Source organism: Anomaloglossus baeobatrachus, chromosome 6 (genome assembly GCF_048569485.1).
Source record: "Anomaloglossus baeobatrachus isolate aAnoBae1 chromosome 6, aAnoBae1.hap1, whole genome shotgun sequence".
Taxonomy (NCBI): domain Eukaryota; kingdom Metazoa; phylum Chordata; class Amphibia; order Anura; family Aromobatidae; genus Anomaloglossus; species Anomaloglossus baeobatrachus.
In genome coordinates this window covers 581,474,901-581,500,086 of record NC_134358.1, presented here as the reverse complement: position 1 = coordinate 581,500,086, position 25,186 = coordinate 581,474,901, and the positions used below count along the sequence as shown (strand labels likewise).

Genomic DNA, 25,186 nt, shown 5'->3' with positions numbered 1-25,186 from the left:
GTTTTATTCATTTTGGGGAGCACCATTTTTTTCTCTGATGAGATGTTATAGAGATCGACATTAGTTTAAAAAACTAAGAAAACAAGAAAAAATGTACATTTTTTGTTTTATTATTTTTATATAGTCACTGGCGGCGTTGAGCTCCGGACCTCCGGGGCGCTCAATTGCAGTTGTTGGCACCCTTTCCTTTAGATGTAAGTCTCTATATAAGCCAGGCACTGTGAAGGCTGCCATTGTATATTTTAGGTTTTTTTTTGTACACTTGATGAAGGCTATATAGTAGGCGAAACGCATTGAGTTTTACTAATAAATATACATCTACGTTCCTCCGCTGTCCTGGTAATCTATGTGGGAGTGCCACATTGGGGGTTTTTGTATCCTGCATCTACCAGTAGCTCATGGAGTACAAGAGTGGCGCCGGCCAGGGAGGTAGCATGCTTTTTTATTTTTGCTGGCCAGGGAGGTATTAAAAATCAAAAGCTTTCTGTCAATTACCGGTTGACGTCCCAAGATGACACTACCGTGTTCCTTCTATCTCAATCTATACCATGGAGCGAGGCACCAGCTCAATCTATACCATGGAGCGAGGCACCAGCTCAATCTATACCATGGAGCGAGGCACCAGCTCAATCTATACCATGGAGCGAGGCACCAGCTCAATCTATACCATGGAGCGAGGCGCCAGCTCAATCTATACCATGGAGCGAGGCGCCAGCTCAATCTATACCATGGAGCGAGGCGCCAGCTCAATCTATACCATGGAGCAAGGCGCCAGCTCAATCTATACCATGGAGCGAGGCACCAGCTCAATCTATACCATGGAGCGAGGCACCAGCTCAATCTATACCATGGAGCGAGGCACCAGCTCAATCTATAACAAGGAGCGAGGCACCAGCTCAATCTATATCATGGAGCGAGGCACCAGCTCAATCTATACCATGGAGCGAGGCACCAGCTCAATCTATACCATGGAGCGAGGCACCAGCTCAATCTATACCATGGAGCGAGGCACCAGCTCAATCTATACCATGGAGCGAGGCACCAGCTCAATCTATACCATGGAGCGAGGCACCAGCTCAATCTATACCATGGAGCGAGGCACCAGCTCAATCTATACCAAGAAGCGAGGCACCAGCTCAATCTATACCATGGAGCGAGGCACCAGCTCAATCTGTACCATGGAGCGAGGCACCAGCTCAATCTATACCAAGAAGCGAGGCACCAGCTCAGTCTTTCAGGCTTCAAACTGGCATTTATCACGAAAACCTGATTGGTACACGATAAAATGAGAGGTGGCTCCTCCTGGGAATGTGGAGCAGAGGTGGCTCCTCCCGGAATGAGCAGAGGGGGCTCCTCCCGGACGTGTTGAGCAGAGGGGGCTCTTCCCGGAAGTGTTGAGCAGAGGTGGCTCCTCCCGGGAGTGTGGCGCAGAGGTGGCTCCTCCCGGGAGTGTGGCGCAGAGGTGGCTCCTCCAGGAGTGTGGCGCAGAGGTGGCTCCTCCCGGGAGTGTGGCGCAGAGGTGGCTCCTCCCGGGAGGTTGGCGCAGAGGTGGCTCCTCCCGGGAGTGTGGAGCAGAGGTGGCTCCTCCCGGGAGTGTGGAGCAGAGGTGGCTCCTCCCGGGAGTGTGGAGCAGAGGTGGCTCCTCCCGGGAGTGTGGAGCAGAGGTGGCTCCTCCCGGGAGTGTGGAGCAGAGGTGGCTCCTCCCGGGAGTGTGGAGCAGGATGGATGCCAGGCCCTGCGGACCTTACAGACTTGACTTAAAATAGACAATGCTTTATGTTGCTTATAGGATTTTAAGAATCTCTGTTCTAGTTTTAGGGAATATTTCGGGGACTGGGTGCTCAGTGTTCTGTACTCACCTGGAGATCTCTGGATTTGGCTTGGTATAACCCTCTGTACAGTGCTCCCAAACACCATTCGCCAGGCTGTTCCCAATCGCCATCATGACCATTGTAAGCTCCACAGGCCAATCATCCAAATCAAGGGAGCGCACGCGAGACAAGTGAGTCCCGAGGTTACGATGTATCCCAGAACACTCTATACACATCAGTGCTCCGAGGTTCAGACTAGCCCAGTCAGGGTCTAAAGGACAAGAAGAGCAGAGGTTACTTCAGAGAGGGGTAAGAAACAAATCCCACAGCTGACCAGTGAGCCGTGACCCACGAACCCTCGTGTGAGTGCGCCCCAAGCTCACGCCGTGCGGCGCTCCCGAGCCTCCCTCTTCTCTTGACTTTCTGTCACCTTCCTTTGTGAAGATTAGGGTCTCATCTATGGCTTCTTTTGGTGACATTCAGATGATTAGACTGTCTACAGAAGAGGAAGTGAAGGATGGGTCGCACTGGTCAATGATCGGTTGCAGCGAACATTCAGTGGTCTTGCTAAATCTGCTGCAACTGAAGGATTGGCACAGACGTTCTGCTGAGCATTAGCCTTGGCCTTGTATGGTAAGAGAAGTTTTGCTGTACACTTGGCAGATGCGGCCAGATGGCAGAGACCCCCATTGTAGGTGGTCTGTACACCCCAGGACATGAGACAGATACAAAAAAGACAAAGAGCAGTCCTGTCATGATTCAGAAGGACTCCAGCCTCCGTCCCGGGGCCTCAGTAGGCCTCATACAAATAATTGGACACCACCAGAAAAGAAGGCACAATGTGATCATGGGGAATGATAAATTCCTCATAATGGTGGGACGCGTCCATGTAGTCTGATGTAGAGGAACCGTCCCACGCGTTTCACTGCCTCGGAAGACGCTGCACTAGCTGGCTCTCTGCGTCCACAGCTCCATTCTGCTCTCATCATTTTGGCATCCGACTTATTCATTCTGTTTCATCCTTTATTATTGTTTTGTCTTGAATCTTATAGGGAGATTTATTTCTTGATATTACAGTGTGATCCAAAAAGGAGAGTTCAAGGTGCAACCCCCGGAGAACATAACCCAGCATATGCACATGATGACAGACGTCGTCCAGCCGCATGCCAGCAGATCCCTGGGATATGGACTCCACACCAATAATGCGCCAGATCTAACGACGTCAAGGACGCAGTGTCCACACGATCATCGCTCACTCAGTGGACTCCATATCGGAGATATGCCGGCACGCGGCTGGACCGCAGAGGACGGCTGAAGGGAAGCCTCGACAGCTGGAGAATGAGTCCTGGAGAAATGATGCGTTCTCCATCTTCTCTGGGACATAGCGCAGAGGTGACAGTTCTGCACCGCGTTTTCTGTATTTCTTCCACCATTATGAGGCGCTCCCCATCATCAGGTTGTGCCTTCTTTTCTGGTGGTGCAGTTATGTGTGCAGAGAATCAATAGACAACCCTGGCAGAATAACCTCACTAAAAAGCTTTGACAAATGTCCAGGGCTGCTGAGTGGAGCCAGAAGAAAACACTCGAGAGAGAAGACGTCACTACATTTAAAAAGCAATGTTCACATTCCAGTCGGCCCCAACTCAGGATTACTTCAAAGCCCTCATATCGTCTTTATCCTACAACCCATAACAGTCATCCAACGCCTGCACCGCTCTCCTCCAACAGCGCTCTCCTCCAACAGCGCTCTCCTCCAACAGCGCTCTCCTCCAACAGCGCTCTCCTCCAACAGCGCTCTCCTCCAACACCGCTCTCCTCCAACACCGCTGCTTCAACCTCCCTCATCTCTGCAGAAAACCTTGCTGTACATGTCAAAGAGAAGATCAACCAATGAAGGCGGCTCAACCAGCCAAAAACTTCATTTACCAGACCACGGTCCTACTCCATAACCTCCCTCACCAACATCACTGATGAGAGCATACTCATCTCCTCTACAAATAGCACCTCAACACTTGAGCACTTGACCAGACCCAACCCACCTCCGCCCCAAACTCCTCTGCCTCCTACATTACTCTGTGCTCCTCCGCCCCAAACTCCTCTGCCTCCTACATTACTCTGTCCTCCTCCTCCTGGACCTGTCCTCTGCCTTCTACATTACTCTGTGCTCCTCCTCCTAGACCTGTCCTCTGCCTTCTACATTACTCTGTGCTCCTCCTCCTAGACCTGTCCTCTGCCTTCTACATTACTCTGTGCTCCTCCTCCTAGACCTGTCCTCTGCCTTCTACATTACTCTGTGCTCCTCCTTCTAGACTTGTCCTCTCCATTCTACATTACTCTGTACTCCTCCTCCTAGACCTGTCCTCTGCCTTCTACATTACTCTGTGCTCCTCCTCCTAGACCTGTCCTCTGCCTTCTACATTACTCTGTGCTTCTCCTTCTAGACTTGTCCTCTGCCTTCTACATTACTCTGTGCTCCTCCTCCTAGACCTGTCCTGTCCCTTCTACATTACTCTGTGCTCCTCCTCCCAGACCTGTCCTCTGCCTTCTACATTACTCTGTGCTCCTTCTTCTAGACCTGTCTTCTGCCTTCTACATTACTCTGTGCTCCTCCTCCTGGACCTGTCCTCTGCCTTCTACATTACTCTGTGCTCCTCCTTCTAGACTTGTCCTCTGCCTTCTACATTACTCTGTGCTCCTCCTCCCAGACCTGTCCTCTGCCTTCTACATTACTCTGTGCTCCTTCTTCTAGACCTGTCTTCTGCCTTCTACATTACTCTGTGCTCCTCCTCCTAGACCTGTCCTCTGCCTTCTACATTACTCTGTGCTCCTCCTCCTGGACCTGTCCTCTGCCTTCTACATTACTCTGTGCTCCTTCCAGTCCTGTCCTCTGCCTCCTACATTACTCTGTGCTCCTCCTCCTGGACCTGTGCTCTGCCTCCTACATTACTCTGTGCTCCTCCTCCTACACCTGTCCTCTGCCTCCTACATTACTCTGTGCTCCTCCTCCTGGACCTGGCCTCTGCCTTCTACATTACTCTGTGCTCCTCCTCCTAGACCTGTCCTCTGCCTTCTACATTACTCTGTGCTCCTCCTTCTAGACTTGTCCTCTCCATTCTACATTACTCTGTACTCCTCCTCCTAGACCTGTCCTCTGCCTTCTACATTACTCTGTGCTCCTCCTCCTAGACCTGTCCTCTGCCTTCTACATTACTCTGCGCTCCTCCTCCTAGTCCTGTCCTCTGCCTTCTACATTACTCTGTGCTCCTCCTTCTAGACCGGTCCTCTGCCTTCTACATTACTCTGTGCTCCTTCTAGTCCTGTCCTCTGCCTCCTACATTTCTCTGTGCTCCTCCTCCTAGACCTGTCCTCTGCCTTCTACATTACTCTGTGCTCCTTCTCCTAGTCCTGTCCTCTGCCTTCTACATCACTCTGTGCCCCTCCTCCTAGACCTGTCCTCTGCCTTCTACATTACTCTGTGCTCCTCCTCCTAGACCTGTCCTCTGCCTTCTACATTACTCTGTGCTCCTCCTCTTAGACCTGTCCTCTGCCTTCTACATTATTCTGTGCTCCTCCTCCTAGACCTGTTCTCTGCCTTCTACATTACTCTGTGCTCCTCCTCCTAGACCTGTTCTCTGCCTTCTACATTACTCTGTGCTCCTCCTTCTAGACCTGTCCTCTGCCTTCTACATTACTCTGTGCTCCTCCTCCTAGACCTGTTCTCTGCCTTCTTCATTACTCTGTGCTCCTCCTTCTAGACCTGTCCTCTGCCTTCTACATTACTCTGTGCACCTCCTCCTAGACCTGTCCTTTGCCTTCTACATTACTCTGTCCTCTGCCTTCTACATTACTCTGTGCTCCTCCTCCTAGACCTGTCCCCTGCCCTCTATATTACTGTGTGCTCCTCCTCCTAGACCTGTCCTCTGCCTTCTACATTACTCTGTGCTCCTCCTCTTAGACCTGTCCTCTGCCTTCTACATTATTCTGTGCTCCTCCTCCTAGACCTGTTCTCTGCCTTCTACATTACTCTGTGCTCCTCCTCCTAGACCTGTTCTCTGCCTTCTACATTACTCTGTGCTCCTCCTTCTAGACCTGTCCTCTGCCTTCTACATTACTCTGTGCTCCTCCTCCTAGACCTGTTCTCTGCCTTCTTCATTACTCTGTGCTCCTCCTTCTAGACCTGTCCTCTGCCTTCTACGTTACTCTGTGCACCTCCTCCTAGACTTGTCCTTTGCCTTCTACATTACTCTGTCCTCCTCCTCTTAGACCTGTCCTCTGCCTTCTACATTACTCTGTGCTCCTCCTCCTAGACCTGTCCCCTGCCCTCTACATTACTGTGTGCTCCTCCTCTTAGACCTGTCCTCTGCCTTCTACATTACTCTGTGCTCCTCCTCTTAGACCTGTCCTCTGCCTTCTACATTACTCTGTCCTCCTCCTCCTAGACTTGTCCTCTGCATTCTACATTACTCTGTGCTCCTCCTCCTAGACCTGTCCTCTGCCTTTTACATTACTCTGTGCTCCTCCTCCTAGACCTGTCCTCTGCCTTCTACATTACTCTGTGCTCCTCCTCCTAGACCTGTTCTCTGCCTTCTACATTACTCTGTGTTCCTCTTTCTAGACCTGTCCTCTGCCTTCTACATTACTCTGTGCTCCTCCTCCTAGACCTGTCCTCTGCCTCCTACATTACTCTGTGCTCATCCTCCCAGACATGTCCTGTACCTTCTACATTACTCTGTGCTCCTCCTCCTAGACCTGTCCTCTGCCTTCTACATTACTCTGTGCTCCTCTTTCTAGACCTGTCCTCTGCCTTCTACATTACTCTGTGCTCCTCCTCCTAGACCTGTCCTCTGCCTCCTACATTACTCTGTGCTCATCCTCCCAGACATGTCCTGTACCTTCTACATTACTCTGTGCTCCTCCTCCTAGACCTGTCCTCTGCCTTCTACATTACTCTGTGCTCCTCCTCCTAGACCTGTCCTCTGCCTTCTACATTACTCTGTGCTCATCCTCCCAGACATGTCCTGTACCTTCTACATTACTCTGTGCTCCTCCTCCTAGACCTGTCCTCTGCCTTCTACATTACTCTGTGTTCCTCCTCCTAGACCTGTCCTCTGCCTTCTACATTACTCTGTACTCATCCTTCTAGACCTGTCCTCTGCCTTCTACATTACTCTGTGCTCCTCCTTCTAGACCTGTCCTCTGCCTTCTACATTACTCTGTGCCCCTCCTCCTAGACCTGTCCTCTGCCTTCTACATTACTCTGTGCTCCTCCTCCTAGACCTGTCCTCTGCCTTCTACATTACTCTGTGCTCCTCCTCTTAGACCTGTCCTCTGCCTTCTACATTATTCTGTGCTCCTCCTCCTAGACCTGTTCTCTGCCTTCTACATTACTCTGTGCTCCTCCTCCTAGACCTGTTCTCTGCCTTCTACATTACTCTGTGCTCCTCCTTCTAGACCTGTCCTCTGCCTTCTACATTACTCTGTGCTCCTCCTCCTAGACCTGTTCTCTGCCTTCTTCATTACTCTGTGCTCCTCCTTCTAGACCTGTCCTCTGCCTTCTACATTACTCTGTGCACCTCCTCCTAGACCTGTCCTTTGCCTTCTACATTACTCTGTCCTCTGCCTTCTACATTACTCTGTGCTCCTCCTCCTAGACCTGTCCCCTGCCCTCTATATTACTGTGTGCTCCTCCTCCTAGACCTGTCCTCTGCCTTCTACATTACTCTGTGCTCCTCCTCTTAGACCTGTCCTCTGCCTTCTACATTATTCTGTGCTCCTCCTCCTAGACCTGTTCTCTGCCTTCTACATTACTCTGTGCTCCTCCTCCTAGACCTGTTCTCTGCCTTCTACATTACTCTGTGCTCCTCCTTCTAGACCTGTCCTCTGCCTTCTACATTACTCTGTGCTCCTCCTCCTAGACCTGTTCTCTGCCTTCTTCATTACTCTGTGCTCCTCCTTCTAGACCTGTCCTCTGCCTTCTACGTTACTCTGTGCACCTCCTCCTAGACTTGTCCTTTGCCTTCTACATTACTCTGTCCTCCTCCTCTTAGACCTGTCCTCTGCCTTCTACATTACTCTGTGCTCCTCCTCCTAGACCTGTCCCCTGCCCTCTACATTACTGTGTGCTCCTCCTCTTAGACCTGTCCTCTGCCTTCTACATTACTCTGTGCTCCTCCTCTTAGACCTGTCCTCTGCCTTCTACATTACTCTGTCCTCCTCCTCCTAGACTTGTCCTCTGCATTCTACATTACTCTGTGCTCCTCCTCCTAGACCTGTCCTCTGCCTTTTACATTACTCTGTGCTCCTCCTCCTAGACCTGTCCTCTGCCTTCTACATTACTCTGTGCTCCTCCTCCTAGACCTGTTCTCTGCCTTCTACATTACTCTGTGTTCCTCTTTCTAGACCTGTCCTCTGCCTTCTACATTACTCTGTGCTCCTCCTCCTAGACCTGTCCTCTGCCTCCTACATTACTCTGTGCTCATCCTCCCAGACATGTCCTGTACCTTCTACATTACTCTGTGCTCCTCCTCCTAGACCTGTCCTCTGCCTTCTACATTACTCTGTGCTCCTCTTTCTAGACCTGTCCTCTGCCTTCTACATTACTCTGTGCTCCTCCTCCTAGACCTGTCCTCTGCCTCCTACATTACTCTGTGCTCATCCTCCCAGACATGTCCTGTACCTTCTACATTACTCTGTGCTCCTCCTCCTAGACCTGTCCTCTGCCTTCTACATTACTCTGTGCTCCTCCTCCTAGACCTGTCCTCTGCCTTCTACATTACTCTGTGCTCATCCTCCCAGACATGTCCTGTACCTTCTACATTACTCTGTGCTCCTCCTCCTAGACCTGTCCTCTGCCTTCTACATTACTCTGTGTTCCTCCTCCTAGACCTGTCCTCTGCCTTCTACATTACTCTGTACTCATCCTTCTAGACCTGTCCTCTGCCTTCTACATTACTCTGTCCTCCTCCTCCTAGACTTGTCCTCTGCATTCTACATTACTCTGTGCTCCTCCTCCTAGACCTGTCCTCTGCCTTTTACATTACTCTGTGCTCCTCCTCCTAGACCTGTCCTCTGCCTTCTACATTACTCTGTACTCATCCTTCTAGACCTGTCCTCTGCCTTCTACATTACGCTGTGCTCCACCTCCTGGACCTGTCCTCTGCCTTCTACATTACTCTGTGCTCCTCCTCCTGGATCTGTCCTCTGCCTTCTACATTACTGTGTACTCCTCCTCCTGGACCTGTCCTCTGCCTTCTACATTACTCTGTGCTCCTCCTCCTAGACCTGTCTTCTGCCTTCTACATTACTCTGTGCTCCTCCTCCTAGACCTGTCCACTGCCTTCTACATTACTCTGTGCTCCTCCTCCTAGACCTGTCCTCTGCCTTCTACATTACTCTGTGCTCCTCCTCCTAGACCTGTCCTCTGCCTTCTACATTACTCTGTGCTTCTCCTCCTAGACCTGTCCTCTGCCTTCTACATTACTCTGTGCTCCTCCTCCTAGACCTGTCCTCTGCCTTCTACATTACTCTGTGCTCCTCCTCCTAGACCTGTCCACTGCCTTCTACATTACTCTGTGCTTCTCCTCCTAGACCTGTCCACTGCCTTCTACATTACTCTGTGCTCCTCCTCCTAGACCTGTTCTCTGCCTTCTACATTACTCTGTGTTCCTCTTTCTAGACGTGTCCTCTGCCTTCTACATTATTCTGTGCTCCTCCTTCTAGACCTGTTCTCTGCCTTCTACATTACTCTGTGCTCCTCCTCCTAGACCTGTCCTCTGCTTTCTACATTACTCTGTGCTCCTCCTCCTAGACCTGTCCTCTGCCTTCTACATTACTCTGTGCTCCTCCTCCTAGACCTGTCCTCTGCCTTCTACATTACTCTGTGCTCCTCCTCCTAGACCTGTTCTCTGCCTTCTACATTACTCTGTGTTCCTCTTTCTAGACCTGTCCTCTGCCTTCTACATTATGCTATGCCCCTCTTTATAGACCTGCTCCCTGCCTTCAACACTGTTGACTGTTCCCTCCTACTACAGCTCTTCTCTTGCCTCGAAATCACAGACCTCGCCCTCTCCTGGATCTCCTGAAACCTCAATAACCGCACTTTCAGTGTCTCACACACCCACACAACCTCCTCATCACGCCCTCTGTGTTGAAGTCTCTCAAGGTTCCGTCCTGGGACCCTTATTCTTCTCCATCTATACCTTTTCCCTGGACAACTCAAAGTCCCTTGGCTTCCAGTACCATCTATCCTCTGATGACCCTCAGATCTACTTCTCTGGCCCAGACATTACCTCTCTGCAGTTCAGAATACCGGAGTGTCTATCAGCCACACCTCCTCCTTTTTCCACTTCCTAAAGCCCATATGGACAAAGCCGAACTCTCCATATTTCCTCCATCTCACTTATCTTGCCTATCTGATCTATCTATTACAACAAATGACACCATGCTTTCCCCTATACGGAAGTCTGCTGCCTCGGAATTGAGACTCTGCCTTGTCCTTCACAGTGCACATCCAAGTCCTCACCACCTCCTGTTGCCTCCAACTCAAAAATATTTCCAGAATCCGTCCTTTCCTCAACTCTCAATTTACAAAAATGCTACTGCGTTCTCTCATCATCTCCTGCCTCTACTACTGCAACATTCTTCTTTGTGGCCTCCCAGCTAATACTCTCGCACTTCTCCAGTCCGTCCTTAATTTTGCTACCAAACTAATCCACATCTGTCCTCAGTGATGCTCCGCATCTCCACTCGGCAAATCCCTTAATTGGCTCCCAATTCATCCAATTCAAGCTACTAACACTGACCTACAGAGCTGACCATAATGTCTCCTCCACATATCCAAACTAATCTCCCGATATACTCCAATGCGTAATCTCCAGTCCTCCCAAGACCTCCTTCTCTCCTGCACTCTAAATAGTTCCTCACCCAAACATCTCCAAGACGTCTCCCGAGTATCCCCCATACTCTGAAATTCCGTGCCCCAACACATCAGATTATCCACTACTTTCAGAAGCTTCTAAAGGAACTTAAAACCCTCATCTGTTCAAGAAAGCTACAGTCTGCAATGACTCCACTGCCCCCTCCCCACCCCCAGAGCTAACACCTTCGCCTCACTGGAGCTAATCACTCCCCACTACCATAGTAGCTGCCGCCTCACCACTACCATAGGAGCTGCCGCCTCACCACTACCATAGGAGCTGCCGCCTCACCACTACCATAGGAGCTGCCGCCTCACCACTACCATAGGAGCTGCCGCCTCACCACTACCATAGGAGCTGCCGCCTCACCACTACCATAGGAGCTGCCGCCTCACCACTACCATAGGAGCTGCCGCCTCACCACTACCATAGGAGCTGCCGCCTCACCACTACCATAGGAGCTGCCGCCTCACCACTACCAGAGCCAACACTTCACCAGCACCACCAGAGCCAACCCCTCCCCAGCACCAGAGCCAACCCCTCCCCAGCACCAGAGCCAACCCCTCCCCAGCACCAGAGCCAACCCCTCCCCAGCACCAGAGCAAACCCCTCCCCAGCACCAGAGCCAACCCCTCCCCAGCACCAGAGCCGACCCCTCCCCAGCACCAGAGCCGACCCCTCCCCAGCACCAGAGCCGACCCCTCCCCAGCGGCAGAGCCGACCCCTCCCCAGCACCAGAGCCAACCCCTCCCCAGCACCAGAGCAAACCCCTCCCCAGCAGCAGAGCAAACCCCTCCCCAGCACCAGAGCCGACCCCTCCCCACCACCAGAGCCGACCCCTCCCCACCACCAGAGCAAACCCCTCCCCAGCATCAGAGCAAACCCCTCCCCAGCACCAGAGCACACCCCTCCCCAGCACCATAGCACACCCCTCCCCAGCACCAGAGCACACCCCTCCCCAGCACCAGAGCAAACCCCTCCCCAGCACCAGAGCAAACCCCTCCCCAGCACCAGAGCCAACCCCTCCCAGCACCAGAGCCAACCCCTCCCCAGCACCAGAGCAAAACCCCTCCCCAGCACCAGAGCCGACCCCTCCCCAGCACCAGAGCCGACCCCTCCCCACCACCAGAGCCGACCCCTCCCCAGCACCAGAGCCGACCCCTCCCCAGCACCAGAGCCAACCCCTCCCCAGCAGCAGAGCCGACCCCTCCCCAGCAGCAGAGCCGACCCCTCCCCAGCAGCAGAGCCGACTCCTCCCCAGCACCAGAGCAAACCCCTCCCCAGCACCAGAGCAAACCCCTCCCCAGCACCAGAGCCAACCCCTCCCCAGCACCAGAGCAAACCCCTCCCCAGCACCAGAGCCGACCCCTCCCCACCACCAGAGCCGACCCCTCCCCAGCACCAGAGCAAACCCCTCCCCAGCATCAGAGCCAACCCCTCCCCAGCACCAGAGCCAACCCCTCCCCAGCACCAGAGCAAACCCCTCCCCAGCACCAGAGCCAACCTCTCCCCAGCACCAGAGCCAACCCCTCCCCAGCACCAGAGCCGACCCCTCCCCAGCACCAGAGCCGACCCCTCCCCAGCACCAGAGCCGACCCCTCCCCAGCACCAGAGCAAACCCCTCCCCAGCACCAGAGCAAACCCCTCCCCAGCACCAGAGCCAACCCCTCCCCAGCACCAGAGCCAACCCCTCCCCAGCACCAGAGCCAACCCCTCCCCAGCACCAGAGCAAACCCCTCCCCAGCACCAGAGCAAACCCCTCCCCAGCACCAGAGCCAACCCCTCCCCAGCACCAGAGCCAACCCGTCCCCAGCACCAGAGCAAACCCCTCCCCAGCACCAGAGCAAACCCCTCCCCAGCACCAGAGCAAACCCCTCCCCGGCACCAGAGCAAACCCCTCCCCAGCACCATGGCAAACCCCTCCCCAGCACCAGAGCCGACCCCTCCCCAGCACCAGAGCCGACCCCTCCCCAGCAGCAGAGCAAACCCCTCCCCAGCACCAGAGCAAACCCCTCCCCAGCACCAGAGCAAACCCTCTCCCCAGCACCAGAGCAAACCCCTCCCCCAGCACCAGAGCAAACCCCTCCCCAGCACCAGAGCAAACCCCTCCCCAGCACCAGAGCAAACCCCCTCCCCAGCACCAGAGCCGACCCCTCCCCAGCACCAGAGCCGACCCCTCCCAGCACCAGAGCCGACCCCTCCCCAGCACCAGAGCCAACCCCCTCCCCAGCACCAGAGCCAACCCCTCCCCCAGCACCAGAGCCAACCCCTCCCCAGCACCAGAGCCAACCCCTCCCCAGCACCAGAGCAAACCCCTCCCCAGCACCAGAGCAAACCCCTCCCCAGCACCAGAGCCATCCCCTCCCCAGCACCAGAGCAAACCCCTCCCCAGCACCAGAGGCAACCCCTCCCCAGCACCAGAGCCAACCCCTCCCCAGCACCAGAGCAAACCCCTCCCCAGCACCAGAGCAAACCCCTCCCCAGCACCAGAGCCAACCCCTCCCCAGCACCAGAGCAAACCCCTCCCCAGCTCCATAGCAAACCCCTCCCCAGCACCAGAGCCAACCCCTCCCCAGCACCAGAGCCAACCCCTCCCCAGCACCAGAGCCAACCCCTCCCCAGCACCAGAGCCAACCCCTCCCCAGCACCAGAGCCGACCCCTCCCCAGCACCAGAGCCGACCCCTCCCCAGCGGCAGAGCCGACCCCTCCCCAGCACCAGAGCCAACCCCTCCCCAGCACCAGAGCAAACCCCTCCCCAGCAGCAGAGCAAACCCCTCCCCACCACCAGAGCCGACCCCTCCCCACCACCAGAGCAAACCCCTCCCCAGCATCAGAGCAAACCCCTCCCCAGCACCAGAGCAAACCCCTCCCCGGCACCAGAGCAAACCCCTCCCCAGCACCATGGCAAACCCCTCCCCAGCACCAGAGCCGACCCCTCCCCAGCACCAGAGCCGACCCCTCCCCAGCAGCAGAGCAAACCCCTCCCCAGCACCAGAGCAAACCCTCCCCAGCACCAGAGCAAACCTCTCCCCAGCACCAGAGCAAACCCCTCCCCAGCACCAGAGCAAACCCCTCCCCAGCACCAGAGCAAACCCCTCCCCAGCACCAGAGCAAACCCCTCCCCAGCACCAGAGCCGACCCCTTCCCCAGCACCAGAGCCGACCCCTCCCCAGCACCAGAGCCAACCCCTCCCCAGCACCAGAGCCAACCCCTCCCCAGCACCAGAGCCAACCCCTCCCCAGCACCAGAGCCAACCCCTCCCCAGCACCAGAGCCAACCCCTCCCCAGCACCAGAGCAAACCCCTCCCCAGCACCAGAGCAAACCCCTCCCCAGCACCAGAGCCATCCCCTCCCCAGCACCAGAGCAAACCCCTCCCCAGCACCAGAGGCAACCCCTCCCCAGCACCAGAGCCAACCCCTCCCCAGCACCAGAGCAAACCCCTCCCCAGCACCAGAGCAAACCCCTCCCCAGCACCAGAGCCAACCCCTCCCCAGCACCAGAGCAAACCCCTCCCCAGCTCCATAGCAAACCCCTCCCCAGCACCAGAGCCAACCCCTCCCCAGCACCAGAGCCAACCCCCTCCCCAGCACCAGAGCCAACCCCTCCCCAGCACCAGAGCCAACCCCTCCCCAGCACCAGAGCCGACCCCTCCCCAGCACCAGAGCCGACCCCTCCCCAGCGGCAGAGCCGACCCCTCCCCAGCACCAGAGCCAACCCCTCCCCAGCACCAGAGCAAACCCCTCCCCAGCAGCAGAGCAAACCCCTCCCCACCACCAGAGCCGACCCCTCCCCACCACCAGAGCAAACCCCTCCCCAGCATCAGAGCAAACCCCTCCCCAGCACCAGAGCAAACCCCTCCCCAGCACCATAGCACACCCCTCCCCAGCACCAGAGCAAACCCCTCCCCAGCACCAGAGCCAACCCCTCCCCAGCACCAGAGCCAACCCCTCCCCAGCACCAGAGCAAACCCCTCCCCAGCACCAGAGCCGACCCCTCCCCAGCACCAGAGCCGACCCCTCCCCAGCACCAGAGCCGACCCCTCCCCAGCACCAGAGCCGACCCCTCCCCAGCACCAGAGCCGACCCCTCCCCAGCACCAGAGCCGACCCCTCCCCAGCACCAGAGCCGACCCCTCCCCAGCAGCAGAGCCGACCCCTCCCCAGCAGCAGAGCCGACTCCTCCCCAGCACCAGAGCAAACCCCTCCCCAGCACCAGAGCCAACCCCTCCCCAGCACCAGAGCCAACCCCTCCCCAGCACCAGAGCAAACCCCTCCCCAGCACCAGAGCCGACCCCTCCCCACCACCAGAGCCGACCCCTCCCCAGCACCAGAGCAAACCCCTCCCCAGCACCAGAGCCAACCCCTCCCCAGCACCAGAGCCAACCCCTCCCCAGCACCAGAGCAAACCCCTCCCCAGCACCAGAGCCAACCCCTCCCCAGCACCAGAGCCAACCCCTCCCCAGCACCAGAGCAAACCCCTCCCCAGCACCAGAGCAAACACCTCCCCAGCACCAGAGCCAACCCCTCCCCAGCACCAGAGCCAACCCCTCCCCAGCACCAGAGCAAACCCCTCCCCAGCACCAGAGCAAATCCCTCCCCAGCACCAGAGCCAACCCCTCCCCAGCACCAGAGCCAACCCCTCCCCAGCACCAGAGCAAACCCCTCCCCAGCACCAGAGCAAACACTTCCCCACCACCAGAGCAAACACCTCCCCAGCACCAGAGCAAACACCTCCCCAGCACCAGAGCAAACACCTCCCCAGCACCAGAGCAAACACCTCCCCACCACCACAGTAGCTGCTGTCTCATCACCAGCACAGGTCACCACCACCGCCTCAACACCACCTGAGCTAACACCTCCCAACCACCAGAGCAAACACCTTTCCACCACTAGAGCAAACATCTCTAAACCACCAGAGCTAACCCCTACCCAGTACCATAAGAGCTGCCGACTCACCACCACCAGAGCTAACCCCTCCCCACCACCACAGGAGCTTCCGCCTCACCACCACCAGAGCTAACCCCTCTCCACCACCACAAGAGTTGCCACCTCCCCAGCACCAGAGCTAACCCCTTGCCATCACCACAGGAGCTGCCGCCTCACCACCACCAGAGCTAACCCCTTGCCATCACCACAGGAGCTTCCGCCTCACCAGCACCAGAGCTAACCCCTCTCCACCACCACAAGAGTTGCCACCCTCCCCACCACCAGAGCTAACACCTCCCCACCACCAGAGCTAACACTTTCTCACCACCAGAGCTACCGCCTCACCACCACCAGAAGCTGCCGCCTCAGCATCTCTAGAGCTAACACTTCCTCACAATCTCTGGAGCTAACACTTCCTCACCACCAGAGCTGCCGCCTCACCGCCACTGGATCTGCCGCAAGCCCCCCAGCCTGCCATCTCCTCCCTATTATCCTATAGAAGCCCGCTCTCCCTTCTGTACCAGTTTGCTTACAGTAATGATATTAGTTTTCTATGTAGCCCCTTCTTTACACCGGGAATGAATGGTGCTTTATAAACAAATAATAGGCAACATGGGCATTTGCTTCCAAAATAACGATTCAGATGAGGTAGATATCTCAAAAGCTCAACACAAATGGCTTCTTCTACAAACAATGAATTTGTGAACCATGTGGTGCTCTGAGCGTGTACTCACTGGGAGTGTCACAGTCTACACACAGGCTGTTGCCCCTCACACTCCGTATAGACTGGATGGCGACAGCATCACTCTGACTGCCGAGACGAGCCTGGAAGAAGAGGAAAAGAGCGGGTTATGGGGCGCAGGGCGGGGTACTCTGCAGTTATTGGCACTCATCACGTCTTGCACCCCACCTTATTTTTCGCACTCTCACAGCTCTGCAGACTTGCCAAGATTTGGCTCTCAATGGCCTGAACCCAAAGCTCACGGTCCTCATAGATCGACGCCTCGAAATGCCAACTTTGACCACTCAAGGAAACAATCACAAAGCCATAAGACTCCTCGGGTTCTGGGTATAGAAGAGGCAAAGAATGACTGCACTTCAAAATGTGCCAAAGAATGGAGTCTTCAATAAACTCGAAGGGCGCAACGTCCAAATATCAGTCACTGACCACAACCTCGACAAGCATCTAAATGTAAAAAAGTACTGAACCTGTCCAAAATGCAAACAAAATGTAAGCTACTGGGAACGAGCAGTGTATGGAAAGAGAAAGCACACTACTGATTCTCTCCTGTAAGAGCAGTAATACTATGGATTCACTTCTCAAAAGCAATCACACTGTGAATAGTCTTCTGTAATACCAGTCACACTATGGATGGATTCTCTCCTGTAAGAGCAGTCACACTATGGACTCTCTCCTGTAAGAGCAGTCACACTATGGATTCTCTCCTGTAAGAGCACACTATGGATTCTCTCCTGTAAGAGCGGACACACTATGGATTCTCTCCTGTAAGAGCGGTCAAACTATGGAATCTCTCCTGTAAGAGCAGTAATACTATGGAATCACTTCTGTAATACCAATCACACTGTGGATTCTCTCCTGTAAGAGCGGTCACACTATGGATTCTCTCCTATAAGACCAGTAATACTATGGATTCACTTCTGTAATACCAATCACACTATGGATTCTCTCCTGTAAGAGCAGTAATACTATGGATTTACTTCTGTAATACCAATCACACTGTGGATTCTCTCCTGTAAGAGCGGTCACACTATGGATTCTCTCCTGTAACAGCACACTATGGATTCTCTCCTGTAATAGCGGTCACACTATGGATTCTCTCCTGTAAGAGCAGTCACACTATGGATTCTCTCCTGTAAGAGCAAAAATGCTATAGATTCACTTCTATAATACCAATCACACTGTGGATTCTCTCCTGTAAGAGCGGTCACACTATGGATTCTCTCCTGTAAGAGCAGTCACACTATGGATTCTCTCCTGTAAGAGCACACTACGGATTATCTCCTGTAAGAGCACACTATGGATTCTCTCCTGTAAGAGCACACTATGGATTCTCTCCTGTAAGAGCGGTCACACTATGGATTCTCTCCTGTAATAGCAGTCACAATTTGGATTCTCTCCTATAAGAGCAGTCACACTATGGATTCTCTCCTGTAAGAGAGGTCACACTATGGATTCTCTCCTGTAAGAGCAGTCACAATTTGGATTCTCTCCTGTAAGAGCAGTCACACTATGGACTCTCTCCTGTAAGAGCAGTCACACTATGGATTCTCTCCTGTAAGAGCAGTCACACTATGGATTCTCTCCTGTAAGAGCGGTCACACTATGGATTCCCTCCTGTAAGAGTAGTCACACTATGGAATCTCTTCTGTAAATGCGGTCACACTATGGATTATCTCCTGTAAGAGCGGTCACACTATGGATTCTCTCCTGTAATAGCAGTCACAATTTGGATTCTCTCCTGTAAGAGCAGTCACACTATGGATTCTCTCCTGTAAGAGCGGTCACACTATGGATTCTCTCCTGTAAGAGCAGTCACAATTTGGATTCTCTCCTGTAAGAGCAGTCACACTATGGACTCTCTCCTGTAAGAGCAGTCACACTATGGATTCTCTCCTGTAAGAGCAGTCACACTATGGATTCTCTCCTGTAAGAGCGGTCACACTATGGATTCCCTCCTGTAAGAGTAGTCACACTATGGAATCTCTTCTGTAAGTGCGGTCACACTATGGATTATCTCCTGTAAGAGCGGTCACACTATGGATTATCTCCTGTTAGAGCGGTCACACTAAAGATTATCTCCTGTAAGAGCGGTCACACTATGGATTCTCTCCTGTAAGAGCACATTATGGATTCTCTCCTGTAAGAGCGGTCACACTATGGATTCTCTCCTGTAAGAGCAGTCACACTATGGATTCTCTCCTGTAAGAGCAGTCACAATATGGATTCTCTCCTGTAAGAGCAGTCACACTATGGATTCTCTCCTGTAAGAGCAGTCACACTATGGATTCTCTCCTGTAAGAGCAGTCACACTATGGATTCTCTCCTGTAAGAGCAGTCACACTATGGATTCTCTCCTGTAAGAGCGGTCACACTATGGATTCCCTCCTGTAAGAGCAGTCACACTATGGATTCTCTCCTGTAAGAGCGGTCACACTATGGATTATCTCCTGTAAGAGCGGTCACACTATGGATTATTTCCTGTAAGAGCGGTCACACTATGGATTCTCTCCTGTAAGAGCGGTCACACTATGGATTCTATCCTGTAAGAGCGGTCACACTATGGATTATCTCCTGTAAGAGCGGTCACACTATGGATTATCTCCTGTAAGAGCGGTCACACTATGGATTCCCTCCTGTAAGAGCAGTCACACTATGGATTCTCTCCTGTAAGAGCAGTCACACAGTGGATTATCTCCTGTAAGAGCGGTCACACTATGGATTCCCTCCTGTAAGAGCAGTCACACTATGGATTCTCTCCTGTAAGAGCAGTCACACAGTGGATTCTCTCCTGTAAGAGCGGTCACACTATGGATTATCTCCTGTAAGAGCGGTCACACTATGGATTCTCTCCTGTAAGAGCGGTCACACTATGGATTCTCTCCTGTAAGAGAGGTCACACTATGGATTCCCTCCTGTAAGAGCGGTCACACTATGGATTCTCTCCTGTAAGAGCGGTCACACTATGGATTATCTCCTGTAAGAGTAGTCACACTATAAAGCTCTGTACTGTAGAGAGGTCACACTATAGATCTCTGTACTGTAGAGAGGTCACACTATAGAGCTCTGTACTGTAGAGCGGACACACTATAGAGCTCTGTACTGTAGAGAGGGCACACTATAGAGCTCTGTACTGTAGAGAGGTCACACTATAGAGCTCTGTACTGTAGAGAGGTCACACTATAGAGCCCTGTACTGTAGAGAGGTCACACTATAGAGCCCTGTACTGTAGAGCGGTCACACTATAGAGCTCTGTACTGTAGAGAGGTCACACTATAGAGCTCTGTACTGTAGAGAGGTCACACTATAGAGCCCTGTACTGTAGAGAGGTCACACTATAGAGCCCTGTACTGTAGAGCGGTCACACTATAGAGCCCTGTACTGTAGAGAGGTCACACTATAGAGCCCTGTACTGTAGAGAGGTCACACTATAGAGCTCTGTACTGTAGAGAGGTCACACTATAGAGCTCTGTACTGTAGAGCGGTCACACTATAGAGCCCTGTACTGTAGAGCGGTCACACTATAGAGCTCTGTACTGTAGAGAGGTCACACTATAGAGCTCTGTACTGTAGAGAGGTCACACTATAGAGCCCTGTACTGTAGAGCGGTCACACTATAGAGCTCTGTACTGTAGAGCGGTCACACTATAGAGCTCTGTACTGTAGAGAGGTCACACTATAGAGCCCTGTACTGTAGAGAGGTCACACTATAGAGCTCTGTACTGTAGAGAGGTCACACTATAGAGGCTCTGTACTGTAGAGAGGTCACACTATAGAGCTCTGTACTGTAGAGAGGTCACACTATAGAGCTCTGTACTGTAGAGAGGTCACACTATAGAGCTCTGTACTGTAGAGAGGTCACACTATAGAGCTCTGTACTGTAGAGAGGTCACACTATAGAGCTCTGTACTGTAGAGAGGTCACACTATAGAGCTCTGTACTGTAGGAGAGGTCACACTATAGAGCTCTGTACTGTAGAGAGGTCACACTATAGAGCCTCTGTACTGTAGAGAGGTCACACTATAGAGCTCTGTACTGTAGAGAGGTCACACTATAGAGCTCTGTACTGTAGAGCGGTCACACTATAGAGCTCTGTACTGTAGAGAGGTCACACTATAGAGCTCTGCACTGTAGAGAGGTCACACTATAGAGCTCTGTACTGTAGAGAGGTCACACTATAGAGCTCTGCACTGTAGAGAGGTCACACTATAGAGCTCTGTACTGTAGAGAGGTCACACTATAGAGCTCTGTACTGTAGAGAGGTCACACTATAGAGCTCTGTACTGTAGAGCGGTCACACTATAGAGCTCTGTACTGTAGAGAGGTCACACTATAGAGCCCTGTACTGTAGAGAGGTCACACTATAGAGCTCTGTACTGTAGAGAGGTCACACTATAGAGCTCTGTACTGTAGAGAGGTCACACTATAGAGCTCTGTACTGTAGAGAGGTCACACTATAGAGCTCTGTACTGTAGAGAGGTCACACTATAGAGCCCTGTACTGTAGAGAGGTCACACTATAGAGCTCTGTACTGTAGAGAGGTCACACTATAGAGCTCTGCACTGTAGAGAGGTCACACTATAGAGCTCTGTACTGTAGAGCGGGTCACACTATAGAGCTCTGTACTGTAGAGCGGTCACACTATAGAGCTCTGTACTGTAGAGAGGTCACACTATAGAGCTCTGTACTGTAGAGAGGTCACACTATAGAGCTCTGCTACTGTAGAGAGGTCACACTATAGAGCTCTGTACTGTAGAGAGGTCACACTATAGAGCTCTGTACTGTAGAGAGGTCACACTATAGAGCTCTGTACTGTGGAGCGGTCACACTATAGAGCTCTGTACTGTAGAGAGGTCACACTATAGAGCCCTGTACTGTAGAGAGGTCACACTATAGAGCCCTGTACTGTAGAGAGGTCACACTATAGAGCTCTGTACTGTAGAGAGGTCACACTATAGAGCTCTGTACTGTAGAGAGGTCACACTATAGAGCTCTGTACTGTAGAGAGATCACACTATAGAGGTCTGTACTGTAGAGAGGTCACACTATAGAGCTCTGTACTGTAGAGAGGTCACACTATAGAGCTCTGTACTGTAGAGAGGTCACACTATAGAGGCTCTGTACTGTAGAGAGGTCACACTATAGAGCTCTGTACTGTAGAGAGGTCACACTATAGAGCCCTGTACTGTAGAGAGGTCACACTATAGAGCTCTGTACTGTAGAGAGGTCACACTATAGAGCCCTGTACTGTAGAGAGGTCACACTATAGAGCTCTGTACTGTAGAGAGGTCACACTATAGAGCCCTGTACTGTAGAGAGGTCACACTATAGAGCCCTGTACTGTAGAGAGGTCACACTATAGAGCTCTGTACTGTAGAGAGGTCACACTATAGAGCTCTGTACTGTAGAGAGGTCACACTATAGAGCTCTGTACTGTAGAGAGGTCACACTATAGAGCTCTGTACTGTAGAGAGGTCACACTATAGAGCTCTGTACTGTAGAGAGGTCACACTATAGAGCTCTGTACTGTAGAGAGGTCACACTATAGAGCTCTGTACTGTAGAGAGGTCACACTATAGAGCTCTGTACTGTAGAGAGGTCACACTATAGAGCCCTGTACTGTAGAGAGGTCACACTATAGAGCTCTGTACTGTAGAGAGGTCACACTATAGAGCTCTGTACTGTAGAGAGGTCACACTATAGAGCTCTGTACTGTAGAGAGGTCACACTATAGAGCCCTGTACTGTAGAGAGGTCACACTATAGAGCTCTGTACTGTAGAGAGGTCACACTATAGAGGTCTGTACTGTAGAGAGGTCACACTATAGAGCTCTGTACTGTAGAGAGGTCACACTATAGAGCCTCTGTACTGTAGAGAGGTCACACTATAGAGCTCTGTACTGTAGAGAGGTCACACTATAGAGCCCTGTACTGTAGAGAGGTCACACTATAGAGCTCTGTACTGTAGAGAGGGTCACACTATAGAGCCTCTGTACTGTAGAGAGGTCACACTATAGAGCTCTGTACTGTAGAGAGGTCACACTATAGAGCTCTGTACTGTAGAGCGGTCACACTATAGAGCTCTGTACTGTAGAGAGGTCACACTATAGAGCCCTGTACTGTAGAGAGGTCACACTATAGAGCTCTGTACTGTAGAGAGAGTCACACTATAGAGCTCTGTACTGTAGAGAGGTCACACTATAGAGCTCCTGTACTGTAGAGCGGTCACACTATAGAGCTCTGTACTGTAGAGAGGTCACACTATAGAGCTCTGTACTGTAGAGAGGTCACACTATAGAGCTCTGTACTGTAGAGAGGTCACACTATAGAGCTCTGTACTGTAGAGAGGTCACACTATAGAGCTCTGTACTGTAGAGCGGTCACACTATAGAGCTCTGTACTGTAGAGAGGTCACACTATAGAGCTCTGTACTGTAGAGAGGTCACACTATAGAGCTCTGTACTGTAGAGAGGTCACACTATAGAGCTCTGTACTGTAGAGAGGTCACACTATAGAGCTCTGTACTGTAGAGAGGTCACACTATAGAGCTCTGTACTGTAGAGCGGTCACACTATAGAGCTCTGTACTGTAGAGAGGTCACACTATAGAGCTCCTGTACTGTAGAGAGGTCACACTATAGAGCTCTGTACTGTAGAGAGGTCACACTATAGAGCTCTGTACTGTAGAGAGGTCACACTATAGAGCTCTGTACTGTAGAGAGGTCACACTATAGAGCTCTGTACTGTAGAGAGGTCACACTATAGAGCTCTGTACTGTAGAGAGGTCACACTATAGAGCTCTGTACTGTAGAGAGGTCACACTATAGAGCTCTGTACTGTAGAGCGGTCACACTATAGAGCTCTGTACTGTAGAGAGGTCACACTATAGAGCTCTGTACTGTAGAGAGGTCACACTATAGAGCTCTGTACTGTAGAGAGGTCACACTATAGAGCTCTGTACTGTAGAGAGGTCACACTATAGAGCCCTGTACTGTAGAGAGGTCACACTATAGAGCTCTGTACTGTAGAGAGGTCACACTATAGAGCTCTGTACTGTAGAGAGGTCACACTATAGAGCTCTGTACTGTAGAGAGGTCACACTATAGAGCCCTGTACTGTAGAGAGGTCACACTATAGAGCTCTGTACTGTAGAGAGGTCACACTATAGAGCCCTGTACTGTAGAGAGGTCACACTATAGAGCTCTGTACTGTAGAGAGGTCACACTATAGAGCCCTGTACTGTAGAGAGGTCACACTATAGAGCTCTGTACTGTAGAGAGGTCACACTATAGAGCTCCTGTACTGTAGAGAGGTCACACTATAGAGCTCTGTACTGTAGAGAGGTCACACTATAGAGCTCCTGTACTGTAGAGAGGTCACACTATAGAGCCTCTGTACTGTAGAGAGGTCACACTATAGAGCCCTGTACTGTAGAGCGGTCACACTATAGAGCTCTGTACTGTAGAGAGGTCACACTATAGAGCCCTGTACTGTAGAGAGGTCACACTATAGAGCTCTGTACTGTAGAGAGGTCACACTATAGAGCTCTGTACTGTAGAGAGGTCACACTATAGAGCTCTGTACTGTAGAGAGGTCACACTATAGAGCCCTGTACTGTAGAGAGGTCACACTATAGAGCCTGTACTGTAGAGAGGTCACACTATAGAGCTCTGTACTGTAGAGAGGTCACACTATAGAGCTCTGTACTGTAGAGAGGTCACACTATAGAGCTCTGTACTGTAGAGAGGTCACACTATAGAGCTCTGTACTGTAGAGAGGTCACACTATAGAGCTCTGTACTGTAGAGCGGTCACACTATAGAGCTCTGTACTGTAGAGAGGTCACACTATAGAGCTCTGTACTGTAGAGAGGTCACACTATAGAGCTCTGTACTGTAGAGAGGTCACACTATAGAGCTCTGTACTGTAGAGAGGTCACACTATAGAGCCCTGTACTGTAGAGAGGTCACACTATAGAGCTCTGTACTGTAGAGAGGTCACACTATAGAGCTCTGTACTGTAGAGAGGTCACACTATAGAGCTCTGTACTGTAGAGAGGTCACACTATAGAGCTCTGTACTGTAGAGAGGTCACACTATAGAGCTCCTGTACTGTAGAGCGGTCACACTATAGAGCTCTGTACTGTAGAGAGGTCACACTATAGAGCTCTGTACTGTAGAGAGGTCACACTATAGAGCTCTGTACTGTAGAGAGGTCACACTATAGAGCTCTGTACTGTAGAGAGGTCACACTATAGAGCTCTGTACTGTAGAGAGGTCACACTATAGAGCTCCTGTACTGTAGAGAGGTCACACTATAGAGCTCTGTACTGTAGAGAGGTCACACTATAGAGCTCTGTACTGTAGAGAGGTCACACTATAGAGCTCTGTACTGTAGAGAGGTCACACTATAGAGCTCTGTACTGTAGAGAGGTCACACTATAGAGCTCTGTACTGTAGAGAGGTCACACTATAGAGCTCTGTACTGTAGAGAGGTCACACTATAGAGCTCTGTACTGTAGAGCAGGTCACACTATAGAGCTCTGTACTGTAGAGAGGTCACACTATAGAGCCCTGTACTGTAGAGAGGTCACACTATAGAGCTCTGTACTGTAGAGAGGTCACACTATAGAGCTCTGTACTGTTAGGAGAGGGTCACACTATAGAGCTCTGTACTGTAGAGAGGTCACACTATAGAGCTCTGTACTGTAGAGAGGTCACACTATAGAGCTCTGTACTGTAGAGAGGTCACACTATAGAGCTCTGTACTGTAGAGAGGTCACACTATAGAGCTCTGTA

The 25,186-nt window shown here is 52.2% G+C and overlaps 2 protein-coding genes across 8 annotated transcripts in view; one reads left to right on the top strand and one right to left on the bottom strand.

The window, feature by feature from the left end:
- Positions 1-25,186, top strand: part of LOC142243730 (uncharacterized) — a 1,240,762-nt gene that overhangs the window by 195,399 nt on the left and 1,020,177 nt on the right. The window lies entirely within an intron of this gene.
- The window catches only part of LOC142243729 (arf-GAP with GTPase, ANK repeat and PH domain-containing protein 3-like), a 367,370-nt gene that overhangs the window by 13,590 nt on the left and 328,594 nt on the right, over positions 1-25,186 (bottom strand). For both annotated transcript variants that reach the window (XM_075315925.1, XM_075315926.1), the window contains 3 exons: positions 16,563-16,717; positions 16,387-16,477; positions 1,860-2,082 (listed from right to left, as the gene is read on the bottom strand). In XM_075315925.1, coding sequence (XP_075172040.1) covers positions 1,860-2,082; positions 16,387-16,477; positions 16,563-16,717 — 469 coding nt within the window. The remainder of the gene's footprint in view (positions 1-1,859; positions 2,083-16,386; positions 16,478-16,562; positions 16,718-25,186) is intronic.